We start from the raw sequence: 27,903 nt of genomic DNA, 5'->3' as shown, positions 1-27,903 counted from the left end.
ATAAAGTACTAGGTCATATTGAATAAAAAAAGGGGGGGGGGGGGTTGTCTGTAAAGTCGGTTTACGGACGATAATTTTACGTGATAACGTCATAAGAAAACATTGATGAAAATAAACAATGGAAACCACATTAACATTTCACTTCACTTTATAAACAGTTGACAAAGCAGTTAACGTGTAGGTTGTGTGCTGCCGCTGTCTCTCTTCTACTTGGACGCATCGGCCGATGGAGTGGAAGAGAGATAGATGCGTCACAAGCTGATCGTGCCTCTCTATCGCTTGTTCCACGCTCTCGCTTGCACGCTTGGCTCAGGCGGAACGTGACAATGAGTCATGCTTTTCGTGCCTGCAGCTGGCGTTCATCGGTTTATAAGACGTTTTCACGTCAAAATTTATAAAAAATAGTTTCTAATCAGAATGTAAATAGTTATTCTCTGTTATTTGTAGTGTTTTTTGTCTAACAGTAAGAAAGATAGGTTTATAGGTCTTTAATAAACACCTGTGATATTTAAATTTTCTTTGTTAACCTTGTGCCAAATTTTCACTGTTTCTTCTACTTTTCTGTTGTAATTATTGTAATTTCTAGAAGCTTGTGTGTACTCTTTCATGCAATGTGTTTCCTCAAGTGTGTTAGAACTTTCAGAGAGTATTTCTTTTAAATACTTTGAAAAACAGATAGAAAAATTAATTTGTAGCATTTGACCTAAAGTGACTGTTAAGGAAGTCAAAACTTTTGAAAATGCAGAGGAAAAAAAACTTTTATAAAAAGTTTAAAAAAAACTAATTTAAAATAAAAAAATTTAATTTGAAATGAATAAAAGATTGAGTCATAAAAATTAAATGCTTGTCACTTTGATAATTATAAGTTTTAATGAGAAGAATCTGGAATCATCTATTAAGTATGCTTAAATATTACTATTATTCCCTCAGTTTGTGATTTCACTATTAGTATGGCTGTCCGATGCACTTGTACATAAGGAATCGCTGCCTGATGCAGTTGGGTACTGTTGTTGTTGTTGTTTTTGTTGTTGTTGTTGTTGTTGTTGTTTTAAACTGGTTGCAACAGGTGCTAAAAATGTTAATTTACTATTTTTTTTTCTAAGAATTTTTTTTTTTTAATATATAAACAAATTTTGCTCTCACCTTTTTGAGGTTGTATATTTCTCTTAACTCTATTTTTCTCTTGTGGCCTATCTTATTTTCTTGTTCGCATTAAAGGCTGTTCCGGTAAATTGATCATGATAGCACTTTTACATTTGTTGTCTGGTTGCCAATCTGGTCACCAGGTATTTTCTAAATATTATTTGCCAGCATTAAGATAGCACGTATCAATAAAGACAAGATTTTATGGTTTTCTTTTCTGGCCAATTTAATTTTAAAATCAGAATTTGGTGTTATTGGTTTTATTCTTTTAAAATCTGTTTATTAAAACAAATAGCATATTACTGAAATATATACGACACTCAGATGTTCCATGATACCAAAGTAGTGTCATATGGAGTGATACATGATGCATTTTACAATGTAATAAGTTGTGAAAAGCACATCTAAATGTCCGAAACAAATAAAATAATTCAGTTAAATATTTCTGTTTTTTAAAAATATACTAACATCGTAATATAAAAATGATTAACTAATACCAGTCACAAAGTTAAAAAGAAGTAAACTTTTTCCAATTATTTTTTCCATTACTTATTTTAAAATCACCATGCTAAATTACTTGAATTTAATACGTTTTAAAAGATTACGTAGTTAGTTGATTTTAATTACATTTCGGTGCTTTTTGGTGTATTAACTTAAATTTTGTGGTTTTATGGTGTATTGACATGCTTTTGGTGTTATTTCGAATTTATCACAATTCACCATATAATCTTGTCCTTATGTATCAATCATAATTACAAACATTTGTACAACTTAATATTGCTGGGTAACATTTAGTTAGTATGTATCTTGTGTTGTGACAAAATTTTTTGACTAAAAGTAAAATGCAAGAGAGCTGTTGTCATACATGATTGCTACAGGTATATAAAACTGGGAAAAATTTAAGAAATTAAAATGGTCAGGAAAATCGCAACATATTTCTGGAAATTTTTTCTTGTGCTAAAAAAAAATTTAAATGGAAGGTGCCACTTTCGTCAACACTCGGGCACCTCAAAAAAATGGTGAAACGTTTAATGTCACAGACTTTGGTTGATTTTTCTTCCTTTTTGTGAAATCCCGTGGATTTTGTTGTGAACATGGAGAAACGAGGGAGAAAAAAAGTTAACCCTCATGTTAACATACAAGTTCGAAAGCACAGTTTAAAAGTAAATAATTTCAGTTGATTCCTGAAATCCTCGTGTCTGGAAGCCAGCGACTGCCAGCTGAAAGGCACCGGGAGAGTGGGTTGCTGTGTCGCGCGGTGTTTGAGCAGCATCTGTCAGTGCGCTAGGTTATTGGTGAGGTGCGACGCTGTGCCAAGGTATTTTGGGAGAGGCGGCGGGAAGCTGCCAGCGAGCAAACAGCTGGTGTCTTCGACCGGCGTGTTGACTAGCGAGGCGACACCTGTTTGAGGGGCCCGCCTGGTGTACTAGTGAGGCTCTCTGGGTCTTCTAGCGCCTGTGTGTGGCTCTGGACTAGCACACAGTGCAACTGCGACATTTGTGTGGCGGTGACATTAAGATAAAGGTGCGATGCATGTCCCTTGAGTGCTTTCAAGAATCTTGTATTCATGCCTAAAAATCATTCGGAAAAACACACATTTCAGCCGTTTTCACTCTCCCAAAAAATACAGGTTAAAAATGATGACTCGTCTGCTTGCTGTGTATCCTTAAATGCTTTTCGCAAACAAACATATCTTGGACAGTGCAGTCTCTTGAGCAGTTCTTAAATAGTGTCGTGTCATCCGAAGTTGTGCCCACTTCATGTGTACCCGGGCAGGCGGAGGCCTTGAGTGCACCTTCGGAGCCTCGCCTGAGCCAGGCCACTATATTTCACGCATCGAAAGAACTTTCTCCATCCTCTGTAGTAATGATACGCACATGTCTGATTATGAATAGCATTTTGGAGTCTTTGCATGTTTCCATACAATTTAGTTACATGGTTTCGACTATAACATGCATTTTTTGGACAGTGAAAAAAAAAAGGCTAAAACTGGTGTGTTTTCACGTACATTTTTAGGTATGAAGAGTTTGACGCTCAGTATTGTAAGTGGTATAGGGACATGCAGGGAGCCTTCATCTTTAATATTCCAGCTTAGAATGATGAGGGTCACCACTACAGGTGTTGTAGAGGTGCCTCACCGGTGAGAAGACTGCACGCCAGTTCAGTGCCTGGCGCATAGAGCCGAGGAGGCGTGTGAAGCGCGAGCCAGTGGCGCTCTTAGCATCCCCCATGCTTTTAGAGCTCGTTCGCCTGGCCAGGTGGCCACCTCGAACAAAACTCTCGTGTATGGAGTGAGGTGGCGCAGTGGTAACACTGGACCCGGGTTCGAATCCTGGTTTCCCGAATCACTCAAAGAAAATGCTATGACGATTCTTGCTATAGGCCTTGGACGATTACTTCCCCGATGTTCTGAACTGTGTCGCCTGATGCCACAGTCACTGATGACTGCTTCGTCCTCATGAAGAACTCTTGGCACAAGTGTGATACACCAAGGCAGTGTTTTTATTTTATTAATTTTCACATTTTACACAGTTATCAATTTAGTACAGCCCAACAACATTAATGCAAAGCTGAGGTAGTACTCCTTAATTTTTCTGATGAAGGGGAATAATGCTCTCCTATGTTTTCACTTTTTTCTAGATTCAAGAAAACACTAGTACTGGAACTTAATTTTAAATCTTAAGTGGTTTCTTATATGTTAAAAAAATGAAATAAGATTCTCATCTCTTGTTTGTATGGTACAGCTTTGGATAGGAGACAGGAGACATGAGACAGAAGACATGAGACAGAAGACATGAGACAGAAGACATGAGATAGAAGACATGAGACAGAAGACTTGAGACAGAAGACATGATACAGAAGACATGGGACAGGAGACATGAGACAGAAGACATGATACAGAAGACATGGGACAGGAGACATGAGACAGAAGACATGAGACAGAAGACATGAGACAGAAGACATGAGACAGAAGACTTGAGACAGAAGACTTGGGACAGAAGACATGGGACAGAAGACATGGGACAGAAGACATGGGACAGAAGACATGGGACAGAAGACATGGGACAGAAGACATGGGACAGAAGACATGAGACAGAAGACATGAGACAGAAGACATGAGACAGAAGACATGAGACAGACGACATGAGACAGGGTCACATGGACCAATCTGAAAGCCGACACTAATGTTGGGACAAATCAGTTGTAGCGCAGCCTTAGGAAAGACACTGCGCTGTGAAATGGCCCATGACATCAGTGCTCGCGTGTATTTTTGACCGCTGCCGTGCCGCTCAACTTCCTCGACAGCAACATTAACCTGAAATGAGTTGGCTTAGGTTCTTGAGTTTGTTTATCTTGAACGCGTGCCCTTTTCTTGGCAGCAGCTTCGGGATTGAGGTCTGCAAGGTAGTGGCTCGTTTTACTTCGTCTTCTTAACTTTCCACTAGGGTTTGGTTAGCAAATTTTCAACGTGTTGAAACGTCTTTATTTTTATAGTAATCTTTTTAGGAATCGCATACAGTTTTATTTATGTATCGGTTTATGATAATACTAGTTTCCCACACACACTATATGGATTCAAATTTAAAAAAAAACCTTACGTAATCTTTTCAGGGTATTGTATCTAGTAAGTATTCTTTTAATGTTTTATATGCGTAGTTAGTTGATTTTGAAAGTGATTAATTTATTGCAGACAATTAAAGTTGAAAGCTTTTGTCAGCGGTGGTGTTGCAAGCTCCCGATAGCCCATGCTGCCAGATGACTGTAGTAGTAGGCAGATGGATGTGTGTTGCCATAGAGTGCGTGCGTCTGGCGTGTGGGGGCTTTGTCTCGCTCGCACGAGACGTGGGTGGCAGCGACTGGAGGGGAACGAAGGGGCGAGAGCTATATTTGTCCTCCCAACTGCGGAGAGCTGCGCGAGCGCTGTAGACAGTTTGCCGCGGGCCTCAGTTCGGTAGCGAGGTGCCAGATGTCCTCCTCCTACCATCGTGCAGGCGGCGGGGGGTTCTCGGGGACCGTCCCACGGAGGAGCAACCCCCCCGCGGGACGGCTGCCGTTCGCCGGCAGGCCACGCAGTCTGACGTACGGCCCCTCCTCGTCTGCGACCTCGCTGGGCGGGTACGGGGCGTACGGGGGCCTGTCGACGTACGGGGGAACGGCGTCGGGGTACGGGGGCCTCACCCTGCTGACGCCCGCGTCGTCCAGCCTCTCCCTGTCGTCGTCGCCGACGAGCGGCTCGCGCCACGGCAGCTACCTGGTGGCCCCCGGGGGCTCCGGCGGCTACTCCCAGCACCTGTCGCTGCTCCCCGTGAGGACGGGCAGCTTCAGCCGGCAGGCCCGGGCGTCGCCCCTCTCCTCGTACCTGGGGTCGCGCTCCAGCTCGCTCACCTCCCTCACCTCCCTGCCCGGGAGCACTCGGAGCGGGTCCGAGGGCTACGCCGTAAGCCCATTCTGTCTCTCGTCATTCCGTATTTTAGTTACCGTACTGGAAACAAAGGAATGCCCCTTTTTCACACGCTAAAAATTTTTTTTTCTAAATTTGCTTGGTGGAACTTGTGTTTCGCAGAGCGGCAGCGAATATTCGGGCCACTCGTCACGCCTCGGCTCGACGGCCGGGACAGGGGACTCGCTGCAAGCGAGCAGGTCTCACGCGGCTGCCGATGCCGGGGAGAATGGCGAGGTGGACTATAAGAAGGTGAGTGTCCTCTTGCTGTTTCTGAATCATGCTTGTTTAACTTGTCTTTTTGCAAAGAACTGTTTGTATGTATGAAGATGTTACTGTACATATTTGCTTTTGGTAGCACAGACGTGCACTGATTTCATTCTCACAGTTGTCGAGTCGGATGGTCGACCTTGCCTCGGCACACTGTAAACATTTTGCGCAATTGTCGTTTTAATGTGAGTATCATCGCTGTGTAACTTAATTGGACTGCTGTACTTCCAATTGAGAAGTATTTTTTAATTAACTACTTTGTAATTACTAATTCAAGATTTTATGGTTTTTTTAGACTTAATTGAAGATTTTCAATGTTATTGTTTTTACTTTTATGAACTCCGTTTATAAATATAGCATATTATTAAACAAACATGACAGTTTAATGTTTCATAAGACTTAATTTGCCAAAACATTTTATTGCGGCTGATCGTGATTCTCTTTTATGATATAATATAGTCATTTATAATAAGCATTTGTAGCCACTCGGAACAGTAATAATTAATTTACAAGAAGTTGTGTGTTTGTAAAATGTACCAATGCCGTAATGTAAAAATGAGTTACAAATAACAGTTAAAAGATCAAAAATAAAATCAATCTATTTAGTACATCAATTTGGTTCAATTTCATGCTAAATATGTTACATTCCTCAATTTTAATATATTAAAATAAATTAATTGTGCTTTAAGTTGAATTTTTGATTAAAAATTCTGATTATTTGATGCTTTCAGTTGCATTTTGGCATTTTATCATGCATTAACTTGTATTTCGGTGTTTTATGGTGCGTTGATGCTTTCCGGTGTTATTTCGGTTTTATCGCAGTTCACCGTGTAATCGTGTCCCTACTAATGAGAAGTTTAACACTTTGCGAAAGTTATGTTTCTACACTATTTATTAGACGGACATTCCTGAACTGAACAGCCTCTTTGTGCTGTGATGGGAATGTAAGGAGGGTAAACAAACTGAAAGTCTCAGTACTGTGTTCGAACGTGATGCACGTGTTTTTTTACGTTCCGCAGCTCTACGAGCAGGCGATGGAGGAAAATGATAGACTGAGGGAGAAGCTGAAAAAGACTGAAGATACCCTGACTGCAGCGAGAACTCAGTTGGAGAGTGCATCCAACACTGTGAGTACTCTACTGACTCAGAACTTTCCATCCACAGCTGGGTCCACACCTGTAACGATTTCCACAGAATACGGCGACTTCCTGAAGTGCGCGGGAATTTTCGTTAAAATATTGGCGTGACAAACAGAATTATTCCAAGCGCAAAGCACACGCTCCAGACCTAGTCTGTTTTCTGATGAATATCAAAAGGTGTAGGCTGCATCATGTTCTAGATGTGGATGCTGTTTTTTTTTATTTTTGCTGTTGCACGATTTGCTTTTTTACCTTCATTCCTTACCATTTTACTAGTGAGTTAACTGTGTATTATTATTATTATTATTATTATTATTATTATTATTATTATTATTAGGAGTGTGAGTGTCAATTCTTTGATGCTTCTATTCCACTGATTCTATCTGGAATCGGAACCGTTGATTCGCAAGCTGTAAGGAATAATACGATACCATATAAGAAATTGTATCATATGTAGAATGTCAAGTCATAAGAACTGTAGATAATTTGGACGTAAAATATATTCTCACAAACTACGTTATTCTTGTTGCATTTGTGGTATTTTCCGGCCAGTAAGCTGACGGTGTTTGCACAACTTGCTTAGCACTAATATGCAAAAAATGCTGTAAATTTTTTTAAAGGTTTTATCACAACCACAATCACTTCTATTTATCCATAACACTGTACTCACCAAAGTTTTATTTCTGTACTTGTCAGGAAAACATTGTAACCTCATATCACTTTATTTTTAATTAATTTAGTTGATAAATACAAAATTAACGCAATGTTTTAAATATATTGTGAATCTGAATCTTGATCAGTTAGTGTTTTAAAGTTAACGTAAACGTTCATGGATGTAAAAGAAGTTAAACAAACAGGACTTTTAAAGAGCATGGCAAAAGACAGGAATTTCACAAGAAAACACAAAATCATGATTTAGTCAAATTTAGAATAGAATCAGAATCGAACCTTGTGTTGAGGGGAAATTGTGGAATCGAAATCGAAGACCTATGGAAGTTACCCATCCATCATCATTATTATTATATATATTATTATTATTATTGTTATTCACATCCCACATTAATTTTTGCTCTTTATATTATTTTATAATAAATATAATTTGTTTTTTGTCTAATTTCATCCTTATTTCAAACCACAACTGTTTAAACTAATACAAAACTGAAAACTCGTAAAAAAAAAACTGTTGTATTAGTAGTATAACCTCCATGTTGGTGGTTGTATAATTTGACAGTGTGTTCACATTCTGGAAAGTCCGGAAAAGTTGAAATCTGTTGGCGGAAGTTAGGGAATTTACTTTAAAAACTGGAAAAGACTTTGTAAATTCCTCAGTGGTATTATTTTGAGGGGGAAATGTTATTCTTGGGTATGCTATCACCCAGATTTTGAACATTCTTTTTTTTTTCCAGATGTTGTTTTAGTACGTAGTCATGCGTACTGTAAAATGGTGTAGGCCAGGTTCTGTTTGAACTAGTGCAGCGAACTGCAGGAATGGTGGAACCTGGATTGTCTTTATTTCTTTCATGAAATTGCATAAAAATAGGTAAAATTATATGTCGGGGAAAATTGTAATTTTAGTCATGGAAAGACGTGGAAAAGTGAGGGACTTTTTTTCTACGGATTTGTTCGGACACCCACCCTTCTTAAGCGCCATCACACGTCGCACGAGGTAAAAATTTATCTGGAAATAATCTTTAGTTTGCGGCAAAAAAATATTTGTGTGGAACACGTTCCGCGAAAATTTTTATAGGTGTGGACCCGGCTCAAGGTGGTACGATGTTTGTGTGCTGTCACATTTCTCCCGAGGCAGGTCCCTGGCCATCGATGCTGCGAGTTACTCCACTCTTGTGGGATTGGCCGGTCTGCCGAGGGGTTTGCCCCCCCCCCCCCCACACCATCGCCATATCCAACAGTGTTGCCAGATTTTGCATGGGTAGAGCTACAACTCTGTTTTCACATGACAAAATTCTGAGGATTTTTTTTTTTTATATGTGCGAAAGAAAATTTTTGGTCTTTGGATGACTATAAGTAGCCATACAAGTAAAATATTTAGAACAAATTCTGATTAAATCAATTTGAATATTTTTCAATGGCATGAGAGCACTTACAAAAAAAAGCATTTAGTTTTATACGTGAGGAAATAAGTTGTTTTGAAAAATGAAAATTTTATGCTACTGGTACAAAAATTTCAGACCAGGGCATTTGGCCCTTCCGGCCACCGTCAGCTTTCTATGCAGTGCCTTCACCTAGGAGCTGTTTTCGCGAAAGCCAGCGCACATATACAGGAATTCCTTGTTCAATAGTATGGGATAAGTTTTGTAGTATTAATATTATTTTGGGTTTTTTTTTATTTAGTCATCGAAGAACTCATTATCAGAGCTGGAAAAGAGAGAGAGGAGGGCAATGGAACGAAAATTATCGGAGATGGAAGAGGAATTAAAGGTAAGTAGTTAACCTGGGTGTGAGATGTGTGGTGTAATAATTGAGGATGTACACTCTAGGTAATGTTAATAAGTCTCAGATTGTGATTTGTGAGTATTAAGACAAGAGTGCTTTTTAAGTATTCAAACACAATTCATATTGATGGGGAGAACATATAATTTTTTCTTGGTGATGCAATACTGTACCCAAAGTGTATTAAATATATAATTTTTTGTTACAGTTACGACAGTGTTAATTTGGGTATTTGTTCTACGTAAATGTCACTGAATATAAAATTTTGATAACTTCTCCTAAGTAGTCGAGAAATTTGCATGTCTGGGACGATGGTATTCTGTTGCGTACGTATTTTGTGCATGTTACTGTATGGTATGTTAGTAGTGGAAACTGGCATGATGGGTGAAAGGTAATGTAACTTTATGTAATGGTTTTAAGCTGGCCAAGAAAATCATTTTGTTTGTATCAGCTCGTGACTGAATTTGACTTAGAACTTGAAGTGTTTGTGTTTGGGATTTGTTTTAAAATGACTTGCAGTTTTTCTTTTGTGCAGACTTTTTTTTTATTTTTTTTGGTGATATACTTCAACCACGTTATGCTTCTGTCTTCTGGTCAATTTTTTATTTTTTTCCTTTCAATATTTTTTTTGTTTATTTTTGTAGTATTTTTTTGTCTGCAGTACCTAAATTTTCTAAGCATACTTTATGGTTGAAAACAGCCCTAGTATAGTTCACATGCTGTTATTTTTTTTCCTTCTCTTTTACTTTCACAGAGCGAAGTTACATTTGTTTTACTGTTTGCTTTTTCCAGCAATTGCAAAAACTCAAAGCAGAAAATGAAAGGTTGAAAGCGGAAAACCGGGCTTTGACTCGGGTGGTGTCTAAACTGACCAATTCCGCCAATGCCACAAAATAGGTAACACATTATTTTTTTGCTGCGAGAGTAAAAAAAAAAAAAAAGTATAATCGTTGTTGCATTTTTTTTTCTATCCAACTGTCCGCCTGCATTTGCATGTGCTGTTGTTGCTGGCTGGCTAAATGCAGTGTGTGATGTAACAGATTTGTTAGATGTTGGTCCTTCCTTTCACGCCAAAGTTGTGGTCACCCTGGCGTAGTAGCGTTCGGCTGCGGCAGTCTAGCGCCTAGCGAGTTCTTGCAAGACCGGTCCGGTCGATCAGCAGGGAATCGAAGCAGAGCGTCTGGCACCTGCCTGTGGTTGAAGCTTTGTCGTGCGTAAACGGACCTGATGGGCTGTCGTTTGTTTGGCTGACAATGTTGAATGTCTTTGTAGTGGATTCGTCACCTCGCCGCTCGTCTACCCACTGGGATGTTCTTCCTCCAGGAATGTGTAGACCTAAAGTGCATGAAAAAAGAAGTTAACCTGGCTTACTACTCGACTAACGTCTAGTTACCTCTTCCCTTCCTGTCGTGATTGTCCCGTGTCTTGTCACGGCTGTCGAACGTGCATGTTTGTCCTGGATTCGTTTGATAGGTTGTTTGATTAGTTGACTGCGTAGTTCTTGACGAGAAATGTGGAGCCGAGGGATTGTAAAGGACCACTGTACTGTTCGGTGTACTTTGAAACCGTGTGTTCTAGAAATGTTTGCATATAGTTTGCTGTTTCCGTTTTATGCTTTTTTATAGTTTCCGTGTTTCGAATCAATTATTTTTTTCAGCTGGAATGAATTATGTGATTTTTTTTAATTTGCACATAACAAACACCGTTAATTTTTTTGTTTCATTTACTTAATCTTAGTACCGGTAATACTGCATTTCATTTAGTATTAAAATCTTCCTTTTTATAATTGGTTAGATGTTTGATAACTTTTGAGTTGATTTCATAAGCGTCTGTTTATCAGATAAAAAAACATTTTCAACGTATTGGAATATCTTAAAAGATAATTGTTATAGGTGGGATAGTTCTGATATCTTAATGTTTGAAATGTTTTACATGCATTTTTATTTTTACTCAAGGAAATTGAAGGAAAAGAGCCATCATTTTAATCCTCAAAAAAAAAAAGGTGTCACTGTAGATGACAAAACTTTTGTGTCAGAAATGGTAGGTGTAAACAAAATTTCTGTGTGAAACTGTTTTTAATTTGGTACTTAATGTTAGTCTTCAAGAAAACCTACTATCACTATTCTGCACATGATGCAACATACGAGGTTTTGCATCTGCAATGATTTACAGTAGAAAGAAGGCATAAGGGGGGTGAAAAACATAAGCATAAAATATCAATTTAGTACTTCATTGTTTGAACTTTTTACCATTGGACTCATCAAGCTGTGTAGACAAATTTAATTATGAAAACACTGATTGATATACTCAGCGCTTGGATTTGTGTAGCCAAGCCAACAATTTTTCAACTTCGTTGTGCTAGCAGCTTCTATTTTATTTGTCTTTAAAGACATGCTGCCACATTTATGTCAAATTCTATCATGATTCATGACAAAGACTTTTTCAGTGGGAATGCATATTTTCCAGTTTTTTGCCATTTAAAAATGTGTATTTTTGGGATTCCTATGTGTATGTGTGTGTGTATATATACACACACACTAGCAGACCCGGCCACGCGTTGCTGTGGCTGAGTGATTTAGAAAGGATTTAAAAGACAAAATTTAACACAGATTAACATAACGTTTTCAATTCTATTTTATTATTAAATACTCTGATTACCTTTACTTATAATAAATCACAGTTCATTTTATTTATAAATACTCTGATTAGTTCTAACTATAATAAATCACAGTTAAAGTTTAATGAAGCGCCAATCGGTGTACAATATTTTTGGTCCGGGCATTGTTGAGATTCAATTTTTTTGGTGGCATTTTACTGAAAATAATAATTAAGTTAGTAAAAATTCAATCAAAATGAGAAAATAAAAAGCAAGCACTTAATACATACATAGATATTTTTGTAATTTTTATAAACTTAGATTATAAAATTTGCAGGAAAGGTAGAATTAATTAATACTTACAAATTTGATGAACTCTGATTCTCTAGCTAATATTATTTGTTTTATTATTATATCGGTAGATTGACGGCTGAAGATAGATGTAAATAATTGTAAACACGTGAGAATAAAATCAAAAATAATACATAAAAAGCGAGGTTACGTAGTACATTGATCAACGAAAATGTGCACAACATGGAGAAAAATAAAATTTGAATTGAAACGTAGCGCCATCTATAAGATATTTATGTCAGACAGTACAACAGTTGTCTGTAAAAAACTGATTTAAGGCGCCATCTGTTTGAGACTTATGAAACTTATGATTAATAACACCAGTCAACATTGATAATCAGTTTATTATTAATTATAAATTATTAAGACCATTAATCAAAATAAAAACTATCCTATCTCTCAAGTTGGAAAAAATTACGCATAAATGCCAATTTTCATCTAAATCGGTTGACTTGGTGAAGGGTTCACTGGAAACAAACATCAGGACACTGGATTTATTTATATAAATTCATCTCTTTTGCAGTAGACAGCACTGGATAGTTGGCAACTAAAATATTGTAGGATTAGGTACGTGCATATGAAAGCACACTAGAATGGCTATGAATAGAAAATTTAATTTTTCCAAACAAGGGTGCCAACAGACTCGTAACTGCGAACTTCATGTATGTCGATATATAAAATACACTGCGTTAGTGAATGTGTAGCACTAATGTTCAGACTCACTTACATTTTGTTTTTGCATATAATCCTATTTAAACAATTTACATATATGGTATAACAGTGATTGTAAACAAGAACACATGTAAAGTGTAAAGTAAACATTTTAACAAGTTGAACGTCATAGGTGGGATAAGTATTGGAATAGTTAGGTTTTCAAATTTATTTTTTTATTTACTGAATGTTATAAAGCATATGTAATAAGCAGGAAATGCACCATTCGTGAAACATTATAAGCAATAATTAAATATATTGTCCTTATGGGGAAAATGTTGGGACTTAAAAAATATGACGTTATAAGCAGGAACGTGTAAACGGGGTTCTACTCTACCTCCATGACTAACCTGGATTCCAAAGACGGGAGACTGCCGTACTGTCAGTGAATGTTCCTTTCAAATACGCAACTGGGTACACACGTTGACATCGCTGACGACATGAAGCTGTGCCAGGCGTAACTGTGGTGGGGATGAGAGGGAGAGTGAAGATGATAAAGGTGATGACGAAATTAAGATGAGTGATGATGAAGGGATTGGAAGTGAATTTACCAGGATCGTTTTCTTGTTTTCTTTAATATTCTTGCATGTTCTATTGGCATGTACTGGCGACTGTACCCCGACCATTCGCCTGGTCATGCACCTGCATGTAGAGTGACAAGTCCCTGTTCAGCTATACATGAAAGAGTTAATACTTAAACATGATAATAGCTTGATTCCTGATTCGAGTAGTTTTTTATTACAACAATAATAATTAAAATTAGGGGTGTTCACGTAACTTTTCTAAAAGATACACTACTATCATCATACCACATACAAATATGATGAGAATAAACCATATATGACTAGCAGGGATAAAGACTTTTGAATTAGCGTACTACCAACTTCGCTTTACTATTTCCCTCTGGCAATTTAATTATGATAATTTTATTTCTTTACTAAATTATTTGTTTTTTAAATTAAGTTTTTATCCATTGAAATAAAAAATTTACCACAGGAAATTTTAAGATTTTGAAGAGGAGATAAGTCCCTCCTTACTTTCTTTACATTGTTACAAACGCAGACAGGACTGTGACACCTGCCAGGTTCGGAGCTGGCTGGCGGCCCTGTACGGCCACTGGCGTAACGTGCGATCCACTGACGTAAGGCATGCCACGCGTGCCTGGCGGATTGCAAGGGTCCTCGCTACCCCCTGTGCTCCCCGCGCGGCATCCTTCCTCAGTGCTGTTACCTATCGCTGAGCGGTCTTGGGACTCGCCCGGGATGACGCGACTCGTCACAGTCGCTCTCGTCGGTTCTGGAAAGACGACCCACTAGTGTAAACGGGTGATGCCGGCCTGCGGGAGTGCCGAGAGTGAAGGGAAGTGCGAAATCTGCGAAGAGGGTGAGAGACCCCCTCGAGAGTGGTGCGACGAGGAGCGACGGGAAGAAGAGAGTGCGACCGAGTGGCGCGAGACTTTGTGTGCGGACAGGCGCGTGGTAAGGGGCGAACCACTGTTGAGCCTGGCTCCAGTGAGGAGTGCGAACTGTGGAACTTGATGGACATTGAGTGACTTGCGAATAAACATTTTTAAGTGCCAGTGATTGGGAATCTGTTATTTTTAAGTACAATTATGTATTGGTAATGTAAATATTAGTAATTAATAAAACTTAATGGGAAAACTTAATTGGGCTCTCCATGTGAACCCAGTTACCCTCACATAGGTCATAACATTTTGGTGTCAGAAGTTGGGATAGGCATAATTAAATAATTTACAAATAGTTAACAGAGATTAAAAAAAATAATAATAATATAATTCACCGACGTTTCTGTCGACATTGCAGTCGCTATCATCAGGGAGCAGTTACCTACTGTAGGTTCTTACCAGTGGTCCTGCCTTTATATACTCTCGCCTGAGGGGAAGGTGCTTCCTGATTGGCTGCATCTGTGGGCCAATCAGAGCCTTCCTTTCTTCTGGTTGGCTGGGCTGTTATGCCAATCAGGGGCGATCTGTCTGAAGTTGGATGTGGAGCTATGTTTTGAGTATTTCTAAAGAGTAAGTTCCATATTTTTCGTAGTTTGCAGCCATCTTCTCTATTAATGTTTGCATTGTTAACTTTAATAGAGAAGAAGGCTACAAATGGAACAAATCTAGAAAGGGATTTCAAAAGTATTATTTACTGTTGGCTAAAGCCAGCCTGAGACCTTTCCTCTTCTCTCGACACGGTTTACGCATTGTGGGTCCACTTTGATCCCAAGCTATTGCCGGCGACACTATGTTCAATGTGAAGATTTACGCGAGAATCTCGCCTTTGGCAACATCAGGCAGGTGTAGTTTCGCGATGATTGAAATGGTCGTTCAAGCATCTCACGGAAATGCCTCGGGCCTGTCAGTTCCTGAATAGCTTCTCAAGCGGCAGAGAAACAATAAATCCAAGAAAGTCATCCTGGAACGTTTTTGTCGCTCGCAACCGTTGCGATGCTGGAGGTCCCTCATCCCAGTCGGTTCGCGTGGCGATGACTAGTGAGAAGTGAAGTGCTCGCACCTTAGATTCTTCGGGCACAACTCCCCCCGCCTTGAGGCGCGCGGGTAAGTGCCGTCGCAGTGTGCTGCATGAAGACAGTGGCAGCCGGCTCAGCTTTGAGTAGCTTCGAGCACTGCACATGTCTGTGACAGTTCTGCACCAACTAGCTAACTACCTGAGCACAGATACAACGTGCAGAGCTTCAGGGAAAAAACCACGCAATTTGAAACCTGTCCACTATATCAGAAAAGCACTTAAGGATACGCTGAGGGCAGATGATTAGTTCTGTTTCGGTATTTTGTTTTTTTTAAACTATTTTTTATAAGCAGGCATGAAATATTTGGTACAGATCCTTGAACGCACTCAAGGGAATTGCATTACACATTTATCTTCATTTCTCCGTTACGGTTACCGCTAAAATCTCGTGGTTGTCCTATGCACTACTAGAAGTCTGTGCCAGTTCAGAGTCTTGCTCTTAGAAGCAACACCGCGCTAGAAGCACCAGCGAGCGTCGCGCTTATCATCCCGCCTCGAAAACACACATGCTCACATGACTAGGTGGGCCCCTTAAGTGAACATGAGCAAGCTGAGGAGGTGAGGTTCAAGGCATTGGAACGAATGCCTCAAGCCTTACCGGGCATGTTGGTTAAGGGGGTGCCTCCCATTTATATTTACAGTAATTACAGATAAACTTGTAGACGTTTCAATTGTATAACTTTCACGAAATGAAAAATATATACAGCGCATACTTTTTGCATAATTAGCTGCCAAAGTTACATTTTTAAGGTTTTTGGGTTGTACAAATAAGGAGAATTTAATTTATTGAAAAAATGAAACTTTTTAGGTTTAACTGCAATGCCACTGGTATTTCAAAATTCTCAAAGTTGTTACGATTTTGACAGCCAAGAAACATGGTACTAGCAATGGTGGGAGGTGTGGAGAACACGGAAAGATGATTGTGTGAGATTGTGGATTGGGAAAAAGGATGTACTATGTATTCAAATTTAGTCTCACGTTAATAATGGATTATTTTTCACAACAAATTATATTTACAAATTTACTGTATGCAAAACTCAAATTTCACTCTAATAAGTGCAAATAAATGTAACAAGATTATTTATGTACAGCCCCTTAGAATTTTTTATTTTTCGGTTTATTGTAGCTTGTTTTGTAAATAAACTTTATCTTGATGCTTGCGCATGACTATACTATAAATAAATATTGACACGGTGAACAAGTTTTGCATTTTTTAGCATGTGGCATTATGTTTGTAGGATAGTTAACTAATTTTGTTTCTAGCTTGATTGATTTTTACATGGTGCAAGGATGTCTTCATGTCTGAAAACTCTTGGAAGATAATAAAATATTATCGGACTTGTTTTTAATCTTAACATTTCAGTTTATTTATTTCTAATATCTAATATGTATTTTTATAAAATTAGGAACTATGTCAAATCTTGATTCGGTGTTTTTGTAATTAATATATATGAAAGAGCACTTTCAATGTTACAAATAGAGCTTTAGAGAGTAGGATGACATTTCAGTAGTGTGTTTGTTATTGAAACTGAATGATTGTTCTAAGTACGTTGTCAGGTTCTTTTTTAACTGTTTGTTAATCTACTCAAATGACATGTATAAAGCATCAGAGGTTTGTACGTACATGCAAATACATATTTGGAAGGAAAAAAATTTAAAAAAAGATTGTAAAATGTATTTTATTGTTTAACCTTCTGTTACTTTGTCTCTTCATTAAAGTGACATATTTTTACAAATTCAAAAAGTTACGTGAATATCAATGGTTTTAAATAGTCAAATGCTCATGTATAACAACATGGGATAATTTTATGATAGTTACTTAGAATTTTGAACCTAACATAAAGGATAGGATAGCATACACAATTTCTCGTAATTTTTTAATAAAATTTTTAATACATCAAGATAAACATTTTTGGTCTAGGAAAATCACAATTTTTTTTTCAATTTTTTTTTTCCAGCTCTTTGACATCATGTTGTATGAATAGAGTAGTATAGAATAAGCAATGTTGTCCATGTGTGTAAAAAATATTTTTATAGTTTTGGCATGATAATGTTGAAATTTTTGAAGGGTTTAAGAAGTCTATTGATTGCATTTTCATGTATGTTTCAGTTGCTGGAGCAGTTTAAGCAAGAGAACCAGAGGTTAAAAGATGAAAATGGTGCCTTAATACGAGTGATCAGTAAACTGTCAAAGTGATGTCCGAATGACGATAAATAGCACTATTTATTACTCTCCTGTCTTCAACAGTTTCAATGTGTGTGTGTTGTGCTAGGCAAGAAAACTTTCAAGACGAGTGACATATTATAGTTTCGATCGGTTTTCTGTCCCGTACCTCTCTTTATCCATCGTAACTGACATCTAGCCCCCCACGTGTTTGTCCAGAGATGCGGACCAGTTTTTAAAATATATTCTTGTCGTCAGGCGGACAAACTGTTCCTTTTGTGTCGTTCTTCTTCTGAACTAACCACTTGAGTACTAGGGATTGTACATTATGTGCAGTTTTATACCATTTTTACCTTCAGTATTTATAATTTTTTTTTTTTTTTTGTTTTACCTGTTTTCTTTCGTGACTTGTAAAGTTTGGTGTTAGGAGGTCATGTTGTAGTAAGTGTCAAAGCCAGTGTTCTGACAAGTGTGTATGCCGATGAAGTTTGTGCGCATTTAGTCAAAAAAGTGAACATTTTGAAGTGCGCTGCACGACGCAGGCGATGGGGAATGCAGTTGAGAGGCGAGCGAGATGTGTACTAATCTAAAGCTGTTAAACATAGATGTTTCTCCTATTTGTCATTTTACTTTAAAACTGCATGGTTAATGTAGATTAAAAAAAAATTTTGCCAGTTACCGAAGGTTGATCATAATACCTGTTTGTTTATAATATCTTTTTTTCTAGTCTTCACGTGTAAACTGTCTGTTGTTGAATTGTGGCAGTAAAATTTTAATAGTGAACTTATAAGTACGTACTTTTAAAAATTATAGTACATGTATCTTAAATGTTTAGAAGTACCGAACAAAATTAAAAAAAAAAAAAGTGGATGTTTGTAATTTAAAAATAATAATTTGTTGTTATCTATATTATTTGGTACTTCTAGACTATAAATTAAAACAGTTGGTTCTTTTTTAGCCTGTTTTTGACCTTTAAAAGGCTCATTGTTACCTATTATGTAAGAGTTTTAATTGCTACATATGAAAAAATATTGAAGTTTGATAAAATAAGTATGACAAGTTAAAAGAGATGTTATATTTGTCCAGTTCTTTTCATAAAAAGGAAAAGTATTTATAGGCCTATGTTCAAATTCTTGAATTAAATTTTTTAAATAAGTATTGTTCTGAACTGCAGTCGTAAGTTGATTGTTGTGTGTAGGTGTTGGAGTGTGTAAGCATGCATGCCTTTTCTTCCAACCTGGTCGCTGAAGTTAGGTCGTATTGTACATATAATTTATGCCAAGAAGGACGGGTTTGAGTTGTTTGGTGACGACTCCTGCCACACCGTCCGTGTGTTCATTCTGTTTTTTTAGATGTTGTATGTTGTGTAAAAAAACCCCCTCTTGTAGAAGAAACATGTGAAGTTTATAAGTATATTACTATGACATATTTATACAGAATTAAGTGCCTTCTTTGCTTTTAAAATGTATTGCAAAGCCTGTGTAAAATATAGAATAAACATCACTTTAAGAATTTTAGAAATAAAAGTTGTATGTACATATTACCCATTTTTCTTTGTTTCAAACAAATTGTGGTATTTCATTTTCGGTTTGTTACGTAGCCCCGGTGAATAGTCTGCTTAAGAGCAAATGGGATAACATGAATTTACTCACTTTGTTACATTCCAGGTTTGCCTGGCAATGCAACCCAGAAAAATAACACATTTTTAACACTTATAAAGTTTGTTTATATTTAATAATTTAAAGATTTTTTTTTTAAGTTACTTGTTTCAACTACTTTTTTTTTAGCGAATTGCCGACGACACGGTCGCACATTGCGACGATCGAGCGACAACTAACTGCACCACTCAGCTACCCTCTTTACAAAGCCGAAACAAAGAGAGGCAACCCCGTGGGCCAACCAACCAATCACAACACAGAACCTAGTACCTGACCGTATAGGGAAAAAATACTGAAGAAAAATGTCTCTCCAAAAGTCTGGGAAAACACATCACACCACCTCAAGGCTCGCTCTGATTGGCTGGCGAGACTGCGCCCAGCAAAAGTTACAGTCTAATGCTGCGCAGTCCACGTGCTGGGTTTTTCCGACGAGACACTAACTTGAGGCGTGAAAAATAACTTGCCGGCGACAGTATGTCGTGCCCATGTCTTCCTTTCTTTTAAAACCTTCTTGAACGTTCTTGAATGTTAGTCTCACTACCCAGAATATGCCTGCGTTTGGCTTGGAAAGATTTCCCGACAGCCGAAATAGAGTTGGTCGTGTGGATCTTGTCTTAGTATTGTGACCCTACGCTATCTTTCGTGCTGGAGCCTTGTACCAAGATATGTCGTGCTCATTGTGGCATTGTGACTCCAGCTTTAGAATAATCTTGTGATGTGCTTTGATGTGGCTTTCGTCACCTTCCAGTTTATCCAGTGGAGTTTTAAATGTGGTTCTTAATGTTTGGCAAGTCAAGTTCTATTGCTAACACTTTTGAGACCTCTGTCTTCGCTCAGCATATTTTCAGTTTCAACTCTTTTCTTCTCAGTGAAGTTTACCTTAGTATGTAATTGATGTTTGTTGTGCTTGAACCTGTTTACATAGATTTTCCGCAAATCAATTTTTTTTCTCACACATTTTGGTATGATGCAATTCCTGAAGGAATTATTGTTGTATAAATTTTAACAAGATGGGCATTATTTATTCAAGTCTTTTTCACTTTTATCAGAACCGTTTCATATTATAGTAAAACCTTTCGCTCTGCAAATCGAATGGATCTGTAGTCGACATAGCTGCTCCTGTAACGAATTCTATTGCCGGGTGCAGAAACTACGTATGTGTGATTATCATAAAGAAATGTACCGTGTTTTATCGCATAATCGTAGCACATTTTATACTAAAATCAAGTTTAAAAATTAGGGATGCGACGATTATGTGAAGAAAAAAAATTTTGTTACGTAAAATTAATCATAAAAACTAGAGATGGGTCGATTCCATATTTTATCGATTCCGATTCCAAAAATGCTTAGATTCCAGGTTCGATTCCGATTCCACCAAAAAAATTGCCATGTACCTAATCATTAAAGAACTTAAAGGATAAATACAATATACCATGATTCCAAACAAACTTCTATTTGAAGACAAAGTTTTTAATGCAATTCTAATGAGAACTCAGCTGCTTGTAGTATGCTAATTAATTCATAAGCAATACAAGGTTATAATTTCATCAATTTCTAGAAATGAGAATTCAGGTGTATTTACAAAACAAACTGAAATATTAAAACAGTATATAAATCAAAAATAGAATCTTATGGTACATTATGAATTTCACTGGAGTCCCCCAAAGCTAGATAGGTCCTACTTATGTTGAGTCCGAAAATGTTTTAATAGGTTGGTTGTGTTCTTTGTTGGCCCATGAGATATTTTCGTGTTGCAATAATTGCATATTGCAAATTTGTCATCGAACGGGTAGATTGTAAAATGTTTCCACACTTCAGACATGATTTTTCATTTCTAATACACCGTTTCACGTGTGTTTCTGCAAAAACGAGTTATATACATCACAGAAATGCGTGAACTATACTATAGTAGAAATAAACTGACCTCATCTCTTGAAAAATAGTAATTGAAACCATGCGTGTTAATAGAAACAAAAGTGAGGTTACAACATAAAGTAGGTAGTAGCTAATATGGAGGCTTTCTTGTTTCATCTCATTCAGTGAGTGCTCAGCCGCGTCAAAATGTACCATCTAGTGCGAAGCAAACGAAAAAAAGTTAATTAATCAGACATACTAGTTAAATATATTATTATATTAAATAAAAATACCGTGATATATTACTTGTTTTAACCCAATTTTAACCATTTTAAAACTTCAAACAAAAGAAATGATGATAGAGAATATTGCTTTTGTTGTGTTGCACGCTCTGTTAGCTGTTTACAACGTTAAAGTATGGCGGACTCTGCTAGATGAGATGATATGGTATTCGTAATGTTTCTTTACGTATTTTGTAATTCAACACGAAACAAGTTAAAACACAGTTATGATTCTAGAGTTTGGAAAACAAATATTTCATTTGATCCTAATGACTTTTATAATGTAATTGTAAAAGCTGAAACTGCAACGAATATAAACGTGATATAACTATTACGTAATTTACCAAATTTTGAAATCAAAGTGCAAGGTGAGTTACGTAAATATTGTGACAATATTCTGGCCGAAATAAACGGTAATTTTAGCAGGAATCGCTGGTTTCATTCAGGAAAAAAACTTTTTTTTCTTCTAAATTATTAAGAGTGCTTAGTACCATGCTAAATACGATACGATTCCTTGAAACTTCGTGGAAGAATCGACGGTTCCGATTCCTGGCAGAATCGGCGGAATCGTAGCACCGAAGAATCGACACGACCCATCCCTAATAACAACATAACCCATTCATTGAACATACGTTTATTTAAAAGTGGAGTATACAAGAGCACGCCGAACAATTTAAATTATTAACTCGTGCAACAAAAACCATTCTTTAACTTTAAATAGAAAAACAAACTGTAAATGCAAGCCTGAGCTAATGCATAACTATCTTCGTAATACACACTTACCACGAAAGAGTGCGGGCCATCAAATGTTCCGTGTTTTCTCGTATAATCGTCGCACATTTTATTCTAAAATCAAGATTAAAAAGTAGGGGTGCGACGATTAGCGGAAAAAAATTTTTGTTAGGTAAAGTTATTCATAAAATTAAAACCTGTTCATGGAAAGTACGTTTATTTAAAAAAAGGTGGAGTATACAAAAGCACGCCAAACAATCTATATTAATAATTCCTTAAACAAAAACCTTTCTTCAACTTTAAATAAAAAAACCAAAACTCTAAAGCGAATGCAAGCCACTTGAATCTGACGTGAACTAATGTGTCGTAGTACACACTTGCCACGAAAGAATGCGGGCTATCAAATGCAGTTAACTCGGCACCTGACAGATAGCGCGCGTTGCATCCAATCGGCGAGATATCGATATTCGACTACGTGCGCGCGCTCTATACGGGAAGCAACATAATCAAACATGAATGATGCGCTGGCTTCATTTTTATAAGTGGTACGCCGCGGTAACGCAGACAATCAGATAAAGGAAATGCAGTTTAAAAACGTCTTTAAAATAAAATTTCCAAGTCAGACAACTTTGCATTTCCGTTAATTTATTACGTAAGTGGTAATGACCGAATAAATATTAGATTTCTACTTTAAAAAACACTCTGCATCTACTAGCGGGACCAAAAACATCATGCGACGTTTACACGAGAAGTTTTTTTATCCCAATTTTGACAGCTTAAAATATGGTTGCGTCGATTACACGCGTGCGACCATTATGCGATAACACACGGTAATTAACTCTGCTCTCGACAGAGAGCGCACGTTGTATGCAATCGGCGAGATACTATCTATATTCGACTACATGTGCGCGCTCTATTCGGGAAGTGACATAAACAAACATGAATGATGTCAACTAGCGCTGGCCCCATTTTTATAAGCAGTACACCGAATACTTTGCATGCGAACACGACACTGCGTAACGGGAGATAGTTATCATCAGTTAGCTGGTTGACTTGTCCGCTCGGGCGTGACCGTCAACTCACGTTGCATACCTTTACAGGAACTTTCAAACCATCCTTTACAGTTGACTTGCTTAAAACTAAAGTGCGACCAACATAAGTGTGGCCTTCATGACATTCTGCACGTTGTAATATTTCAAATTTTGTCTCAAATACTTGATCACGATGCATTACGCTCTCACTTGGAAGCCATGGTTCCACTATGATTCCAACTGCAGGTGCTTGCGCACGTACAGTTACCAGCAGACGAATGGGCAGACGTTGATTATGTTTGTGCGAGTTTCCTGCCAGACTAAGTTCCTCACAGCCCGGTCTGTGGCACTGCGGCATACGCGCGGATATAAAAATATTTGGCCCTTTACACTCCATAGCCGCAACTGAACTTGCCATAGCTGATGTTTGTTCAACAACCAATAGCGTAGTCAGATCTGTGCATGCATCTCTTCCCCCCGCCTTATAGCTAGCTTATGCCACGGCACATCTGTTGTTTACCGGGTTGAACCAGACTTCGTGGCATCATGCCCAACTTTTTATTTTGCATGTGGCTATTTCATGCCAACAAATTTATGGACGTGCTAATCAAGACTAGGGCAGTAAAATTAACATTGTGTTGAATGAATTTGTGCAATCTGAACACGTGCTAAGTGAGGGATTGGTGTACAGCGGAAAAAAAAAAATTTCCCCAGGCTTTACAGGAGTCGAAGAAAAAATTTAAAATTCAAAATGCAGATAAAATAAAAAGAAGAAAAATGTTTGTGGAACCATAATAATTATATAGTAAGGTTAAAGAAAATCAAAAATCCTGGCAAAGCATTTTCTTGAACCAATAAAAATTTTTTGCACGTAAAATCATCTATATAATGTAGCGGAAAACAAATATAAATTCCTCAATAAGCCATCATATATTTTACATTTTTCCCCCCCTCAAGTTTAATTTATTTGTGAATGAGTCCTTCTTGTTATTTAGTGAATAAAATACTATTGAACTTCACATGATGAATCAATTATAAAATTACTCACGAATATCAAATATTTTTGGAATACTCTCGGACCACTAAGAATAGCGTTACTTTTATATTTTTGAACACCTGTGGCTATTTTCTTACATTAAGTGTGAAAGAGGTCGTAATGCTGTGTTGCCAAGTTCTCTACCCGAAACTTTTATTTTCTTAACAATAGTGCCTAGAGAATACCAAGTTATATATAGTGTTGTTAGGAGAAGCTCGTGTTAACTGGCGAAAGTTACACTACTGGTGCGTACATAGACTTTTATTTGGGGGAGGATAGAACCTCTTTGCCTGCTGCTTGCTTTCAAATTATTTCATTTTGTTTTATGTAGATGTAGGGGGTTGATGGGGAGGGGGTGTATTTTCTTTCTCTTACCCCTTGAGCTTATCAACTGCACGTTCTACCACTACGCTATCGACACAATTGTGGTTAGGGAAGGAGACTATGTATTAACAGTGTAATGCCAGTTTTCTTACGTATTTTAAAATTGGGGATTACTCTTTGCTGTACCTTTTCAGTTTGCCAAATATATTCCAGGGTAGTGTCACTATCAGCAAGTTTTATTTGGCACACCAACACGTTTGGTATGTGCCCTAATGTTTACGAAAGTGACTATGGATTTATGTGCCTACACATGGGTCCGCCACCATATTTGTCATATTTCTGTTCATTGAATTCCAGTCCATTTTCACATTACTTCTACCAAATACTGTAGAGGGAGAATACAGGACAGCTCGCTCGTTTTCGCGAGAAACCGACGGTGCTGCGCTCTCGCGGCTCGGCGTGATGACTGCCCCTAGCTGCCGCGACCACGGCCGCGCCATACGAAAACCTCTCAAACTAAACTCGCTGAAGTACAAAGAGTAACCGTCAGAATTGAAAGGAATTATTATTAAATATATTTTTTTTTTAATTCTATTGCCTTATAGAACTTAAAATTTTTCCCGAAGTCATAATATTTCTTTTAGAAAAACATACTATCGTGAGTTGTAATATTTCCCACTTCCCGCTTTCATTGTTAACTAAATATGCCTTATTTCTTGGTTTATTGATATTATAGTGATTTTATGCTTTGTTTTTTTCTTCTTATTTTCACACAATTCCTTTTCAGATAATGTATTTCCTCGCAAAAGCATCGTTTACACCTTTTATAAAACAATTGATTATGACATTAAAATATTTGTTTTACGATGAATGTGGGAGAACCCTGAGTAGAGAAAACAAAAAAAGCAAAAAAAGTCATGCACATATAAATTGTATGGAATATCTAGCATAGCAGTGGTTATAAGGTATCATCGGGGAAAATAAACTTCTTGCTACCTTTTTAGGTACAGCTGGATAAAATTTTAAAAGCATATTCGGCTCTTGTATATTATTTGCCTTTTACATTTACAATGAAAGTGAATCTTGTAAAACTTGTTCTAGCTCTGGTACCATTGTAATAATGCATTTATTTAAATATTATTATTCTAAAGTAACGAGGTATTAATACATATTTAATATTTATGGTAGCTTAAGATGGTGCAATTGTAAGTTCTAATTTAAGGATTATATTGTTTATTTACATTGTGTCAAACGCTATGTACTTCTACATATTTATGTCACACTGAAATTATGTATTTTTTCATCTCCCTTTAATTTTCAATATTATTTAAATGTCCATGTTATTTAATTTCATAATATCGTGCTCAAATCTCTGTTAACTGTACATATAATTATTATATATGTGTTATACACTATATGTACAACTGTACTCATAGTATTGCACATATTCATAAAAAAAAAACTTTTAACCAATAGGCTGTTGAACGATAGCAAATCAATAGTATTTAGTGGCTAAAAAATTTGGATAATTTAATTAATTCATTAGATAATTCCCTAAATGAACGATGATTAGCAATAGAATGCTTTGAAAATTTTTACTTCAATTTTCCTTGAAAATATGCTGTTCATTGTTTACTATTTTTTACATCGAAAGCAACTAACTTTTCAGCAAATAAATTTACATCTGCATGGCCGCAAAGAATACTAGGGTCAACACAATTTTTTTCAAAAGACTCTGTTGATTAGTCTAGGTACAATGACGAGTTAAATTTAATACATTTTAGGCTTGGAATGCATGGCCGTGGGTGCTGTTATCACGCCGAGCCGCTAGGTAGCAGCGCTGGCGCTCTTCGCCCGCGCTGCTGTGCTATTAGTATAGAGCTGTCCTGTATTCTCCCTCTACAGTATTTGCTTCTACCAAACGCAGTATATTGAGGTCTACGATACACCAAAAAAAAAAAATTGTTTTAACTTTCAAGGTATGCCCTTTTATGTTACAAATGAACTTTCTAAGCATGCCTTAAATGTATCTCCTAAATTCAAATTATCACAATTTGAATAACTTCTTTGGCCTGGATATATTTCTCAGTTGTGCGTCAGAGTGAATTTTTCAAGCATTCCTATCTTGTTCTCGCATGTATCCACCCTGAAAAAATTACTCCTACAAATACGTACCAAATTTTCTGAACACTGCGGTTAGTGACCACATTCTTAGGGAATGCAAGGGTACAAATAAATAACTGTAAATTTAAAGAATACATTTTAAAAAAAATTATAAGTTACAGTCCAGTAAGTATTTATTAAACAAGGGCAGTTAACTTCATTTACAATAAAACTCTGTTTTATTAGGACATCAGAATTGAAGGTTGTTAATCTTGAAATGAACTTTGCCAATTTTAACTGGTACCATTGAGCGACTGATTTTACAACACAGCAAATCAATAACTTAAATTGGCGGTACCGATAAACAAGTCATACAAGCCAACAAGACACACATTTCTCATTATTTATTTTAAATAAAATGATGCAACATTACATACATAATACACTATAATATAAGCAGACCCCCTTCTTCCTACATTGGGGAAGGGTGTCTACTATTGTTGTTTAATAGTCACTCCAATGGCAAGTAACGAGGTTAAATTCTTGTCTGATCCCCACTAGCTTGTAATGTTCAAATAGTAATTTGCCAACTTGGAGTAAATGTGCATCATTTCACAGTGAGACAGCATGCTGGAATAGAATTTAAGGGCCAGTTTTATGACCTTCGGTTAAACCCAAAGATAAAACTAGACTGCTAGATAACTCTCATTTTTTCCTTGCAGACTCCAGTGATACATACCTTCTGTTTAAGATTCCAGTGGATGAGCTAACAATCATCAGAACAGAAAATAGTGATGTTATCAGACGAGTTTAGTTGCTGACAGTGATAGTGAGGAATACTATTTGGGAAATTACAATTGGGTTTAATGCAGGATTCAATTACTAATTTAATAATGCACGCAAAATGCTTCTTTGTCGCATTCATCAAAGTTTTGGTTAAAAATACGTGATGCCTGATGCGATAATGTGGGTAGGCCTATCGCTGAGTCGTACATTATTAATCCCAAAGGAAATAGATCACTGTGTATGTGTGTGTATATATATATATTATATATATACTATATATATACTATATATA

At 37.0% G+C, this 27,903-nt stretch overlaps 1 protein-coding gene across 12 annotated transcripts in view; it reads left to right on the top strand.

The window, feature by feature from the left end:
* The window catches only part of LOC134538852 (protein phosphatase 1 regulatory subunit 12A), a 177,820-nt gene extending 151,098 nt beyond the window's left edge, over window positions 1-26,722 (top strand). For 8 of the 12 annotated variants that reach the window (XM_063380414.1, XM_063380411.1, XM_063380406.1 and 5 more), the window contains 5 exons: window positions 5,708-5,836; window positions 6,874-6,981; window positions 9,346-9,432; window positions 10,237-10,341; window positions 17,753-17,883. In XM_063380414.1, the coding sequence (XP_063236484.1) occupies window positions 5,708-5,836; window positions 6,874-6,981; window positions 9,346-9,432; window positions 10,237-10,341 (429 nt within the window). In that variant the 3' untranslated portion in view covers window positions 17,753-17,883. Of the gene's footprint in view, window positions 1-5,707; window positions 5,837-6,873; window positions 6,982-9,345; window positions 9,433-10,236; window positions 10,342-17,752 lie in introns of all 12 variants that reach the window. The other 4 variants (XM_063380407.1, XM_063380415.1, XM_063380412.1 and 1 more) reach the window with 3 other exon arrangements.
* Window positions 26,723-27,903: the final 1,181 nt, after the last annotated feature.

This window comes from Bacillus rossius, chromosome 14 (genome assembly GCF_032445375.1).
Source record: "Bacillus rossius redtenbacheri isolate Brsri chromosome 14, Brsri_v3, whole genome shotgun sequence".
Classification (NCBI taxonomy): domain Eukaryota; kingdom Metazoa; phylum Arthropoda; class Insecta; order Phasmatodea; family Bacillidae; genus Bacillus; species Bacillus rossius.
This window is presented reverse-complemented; position numbering and strand designations above follow the sequence as displayed.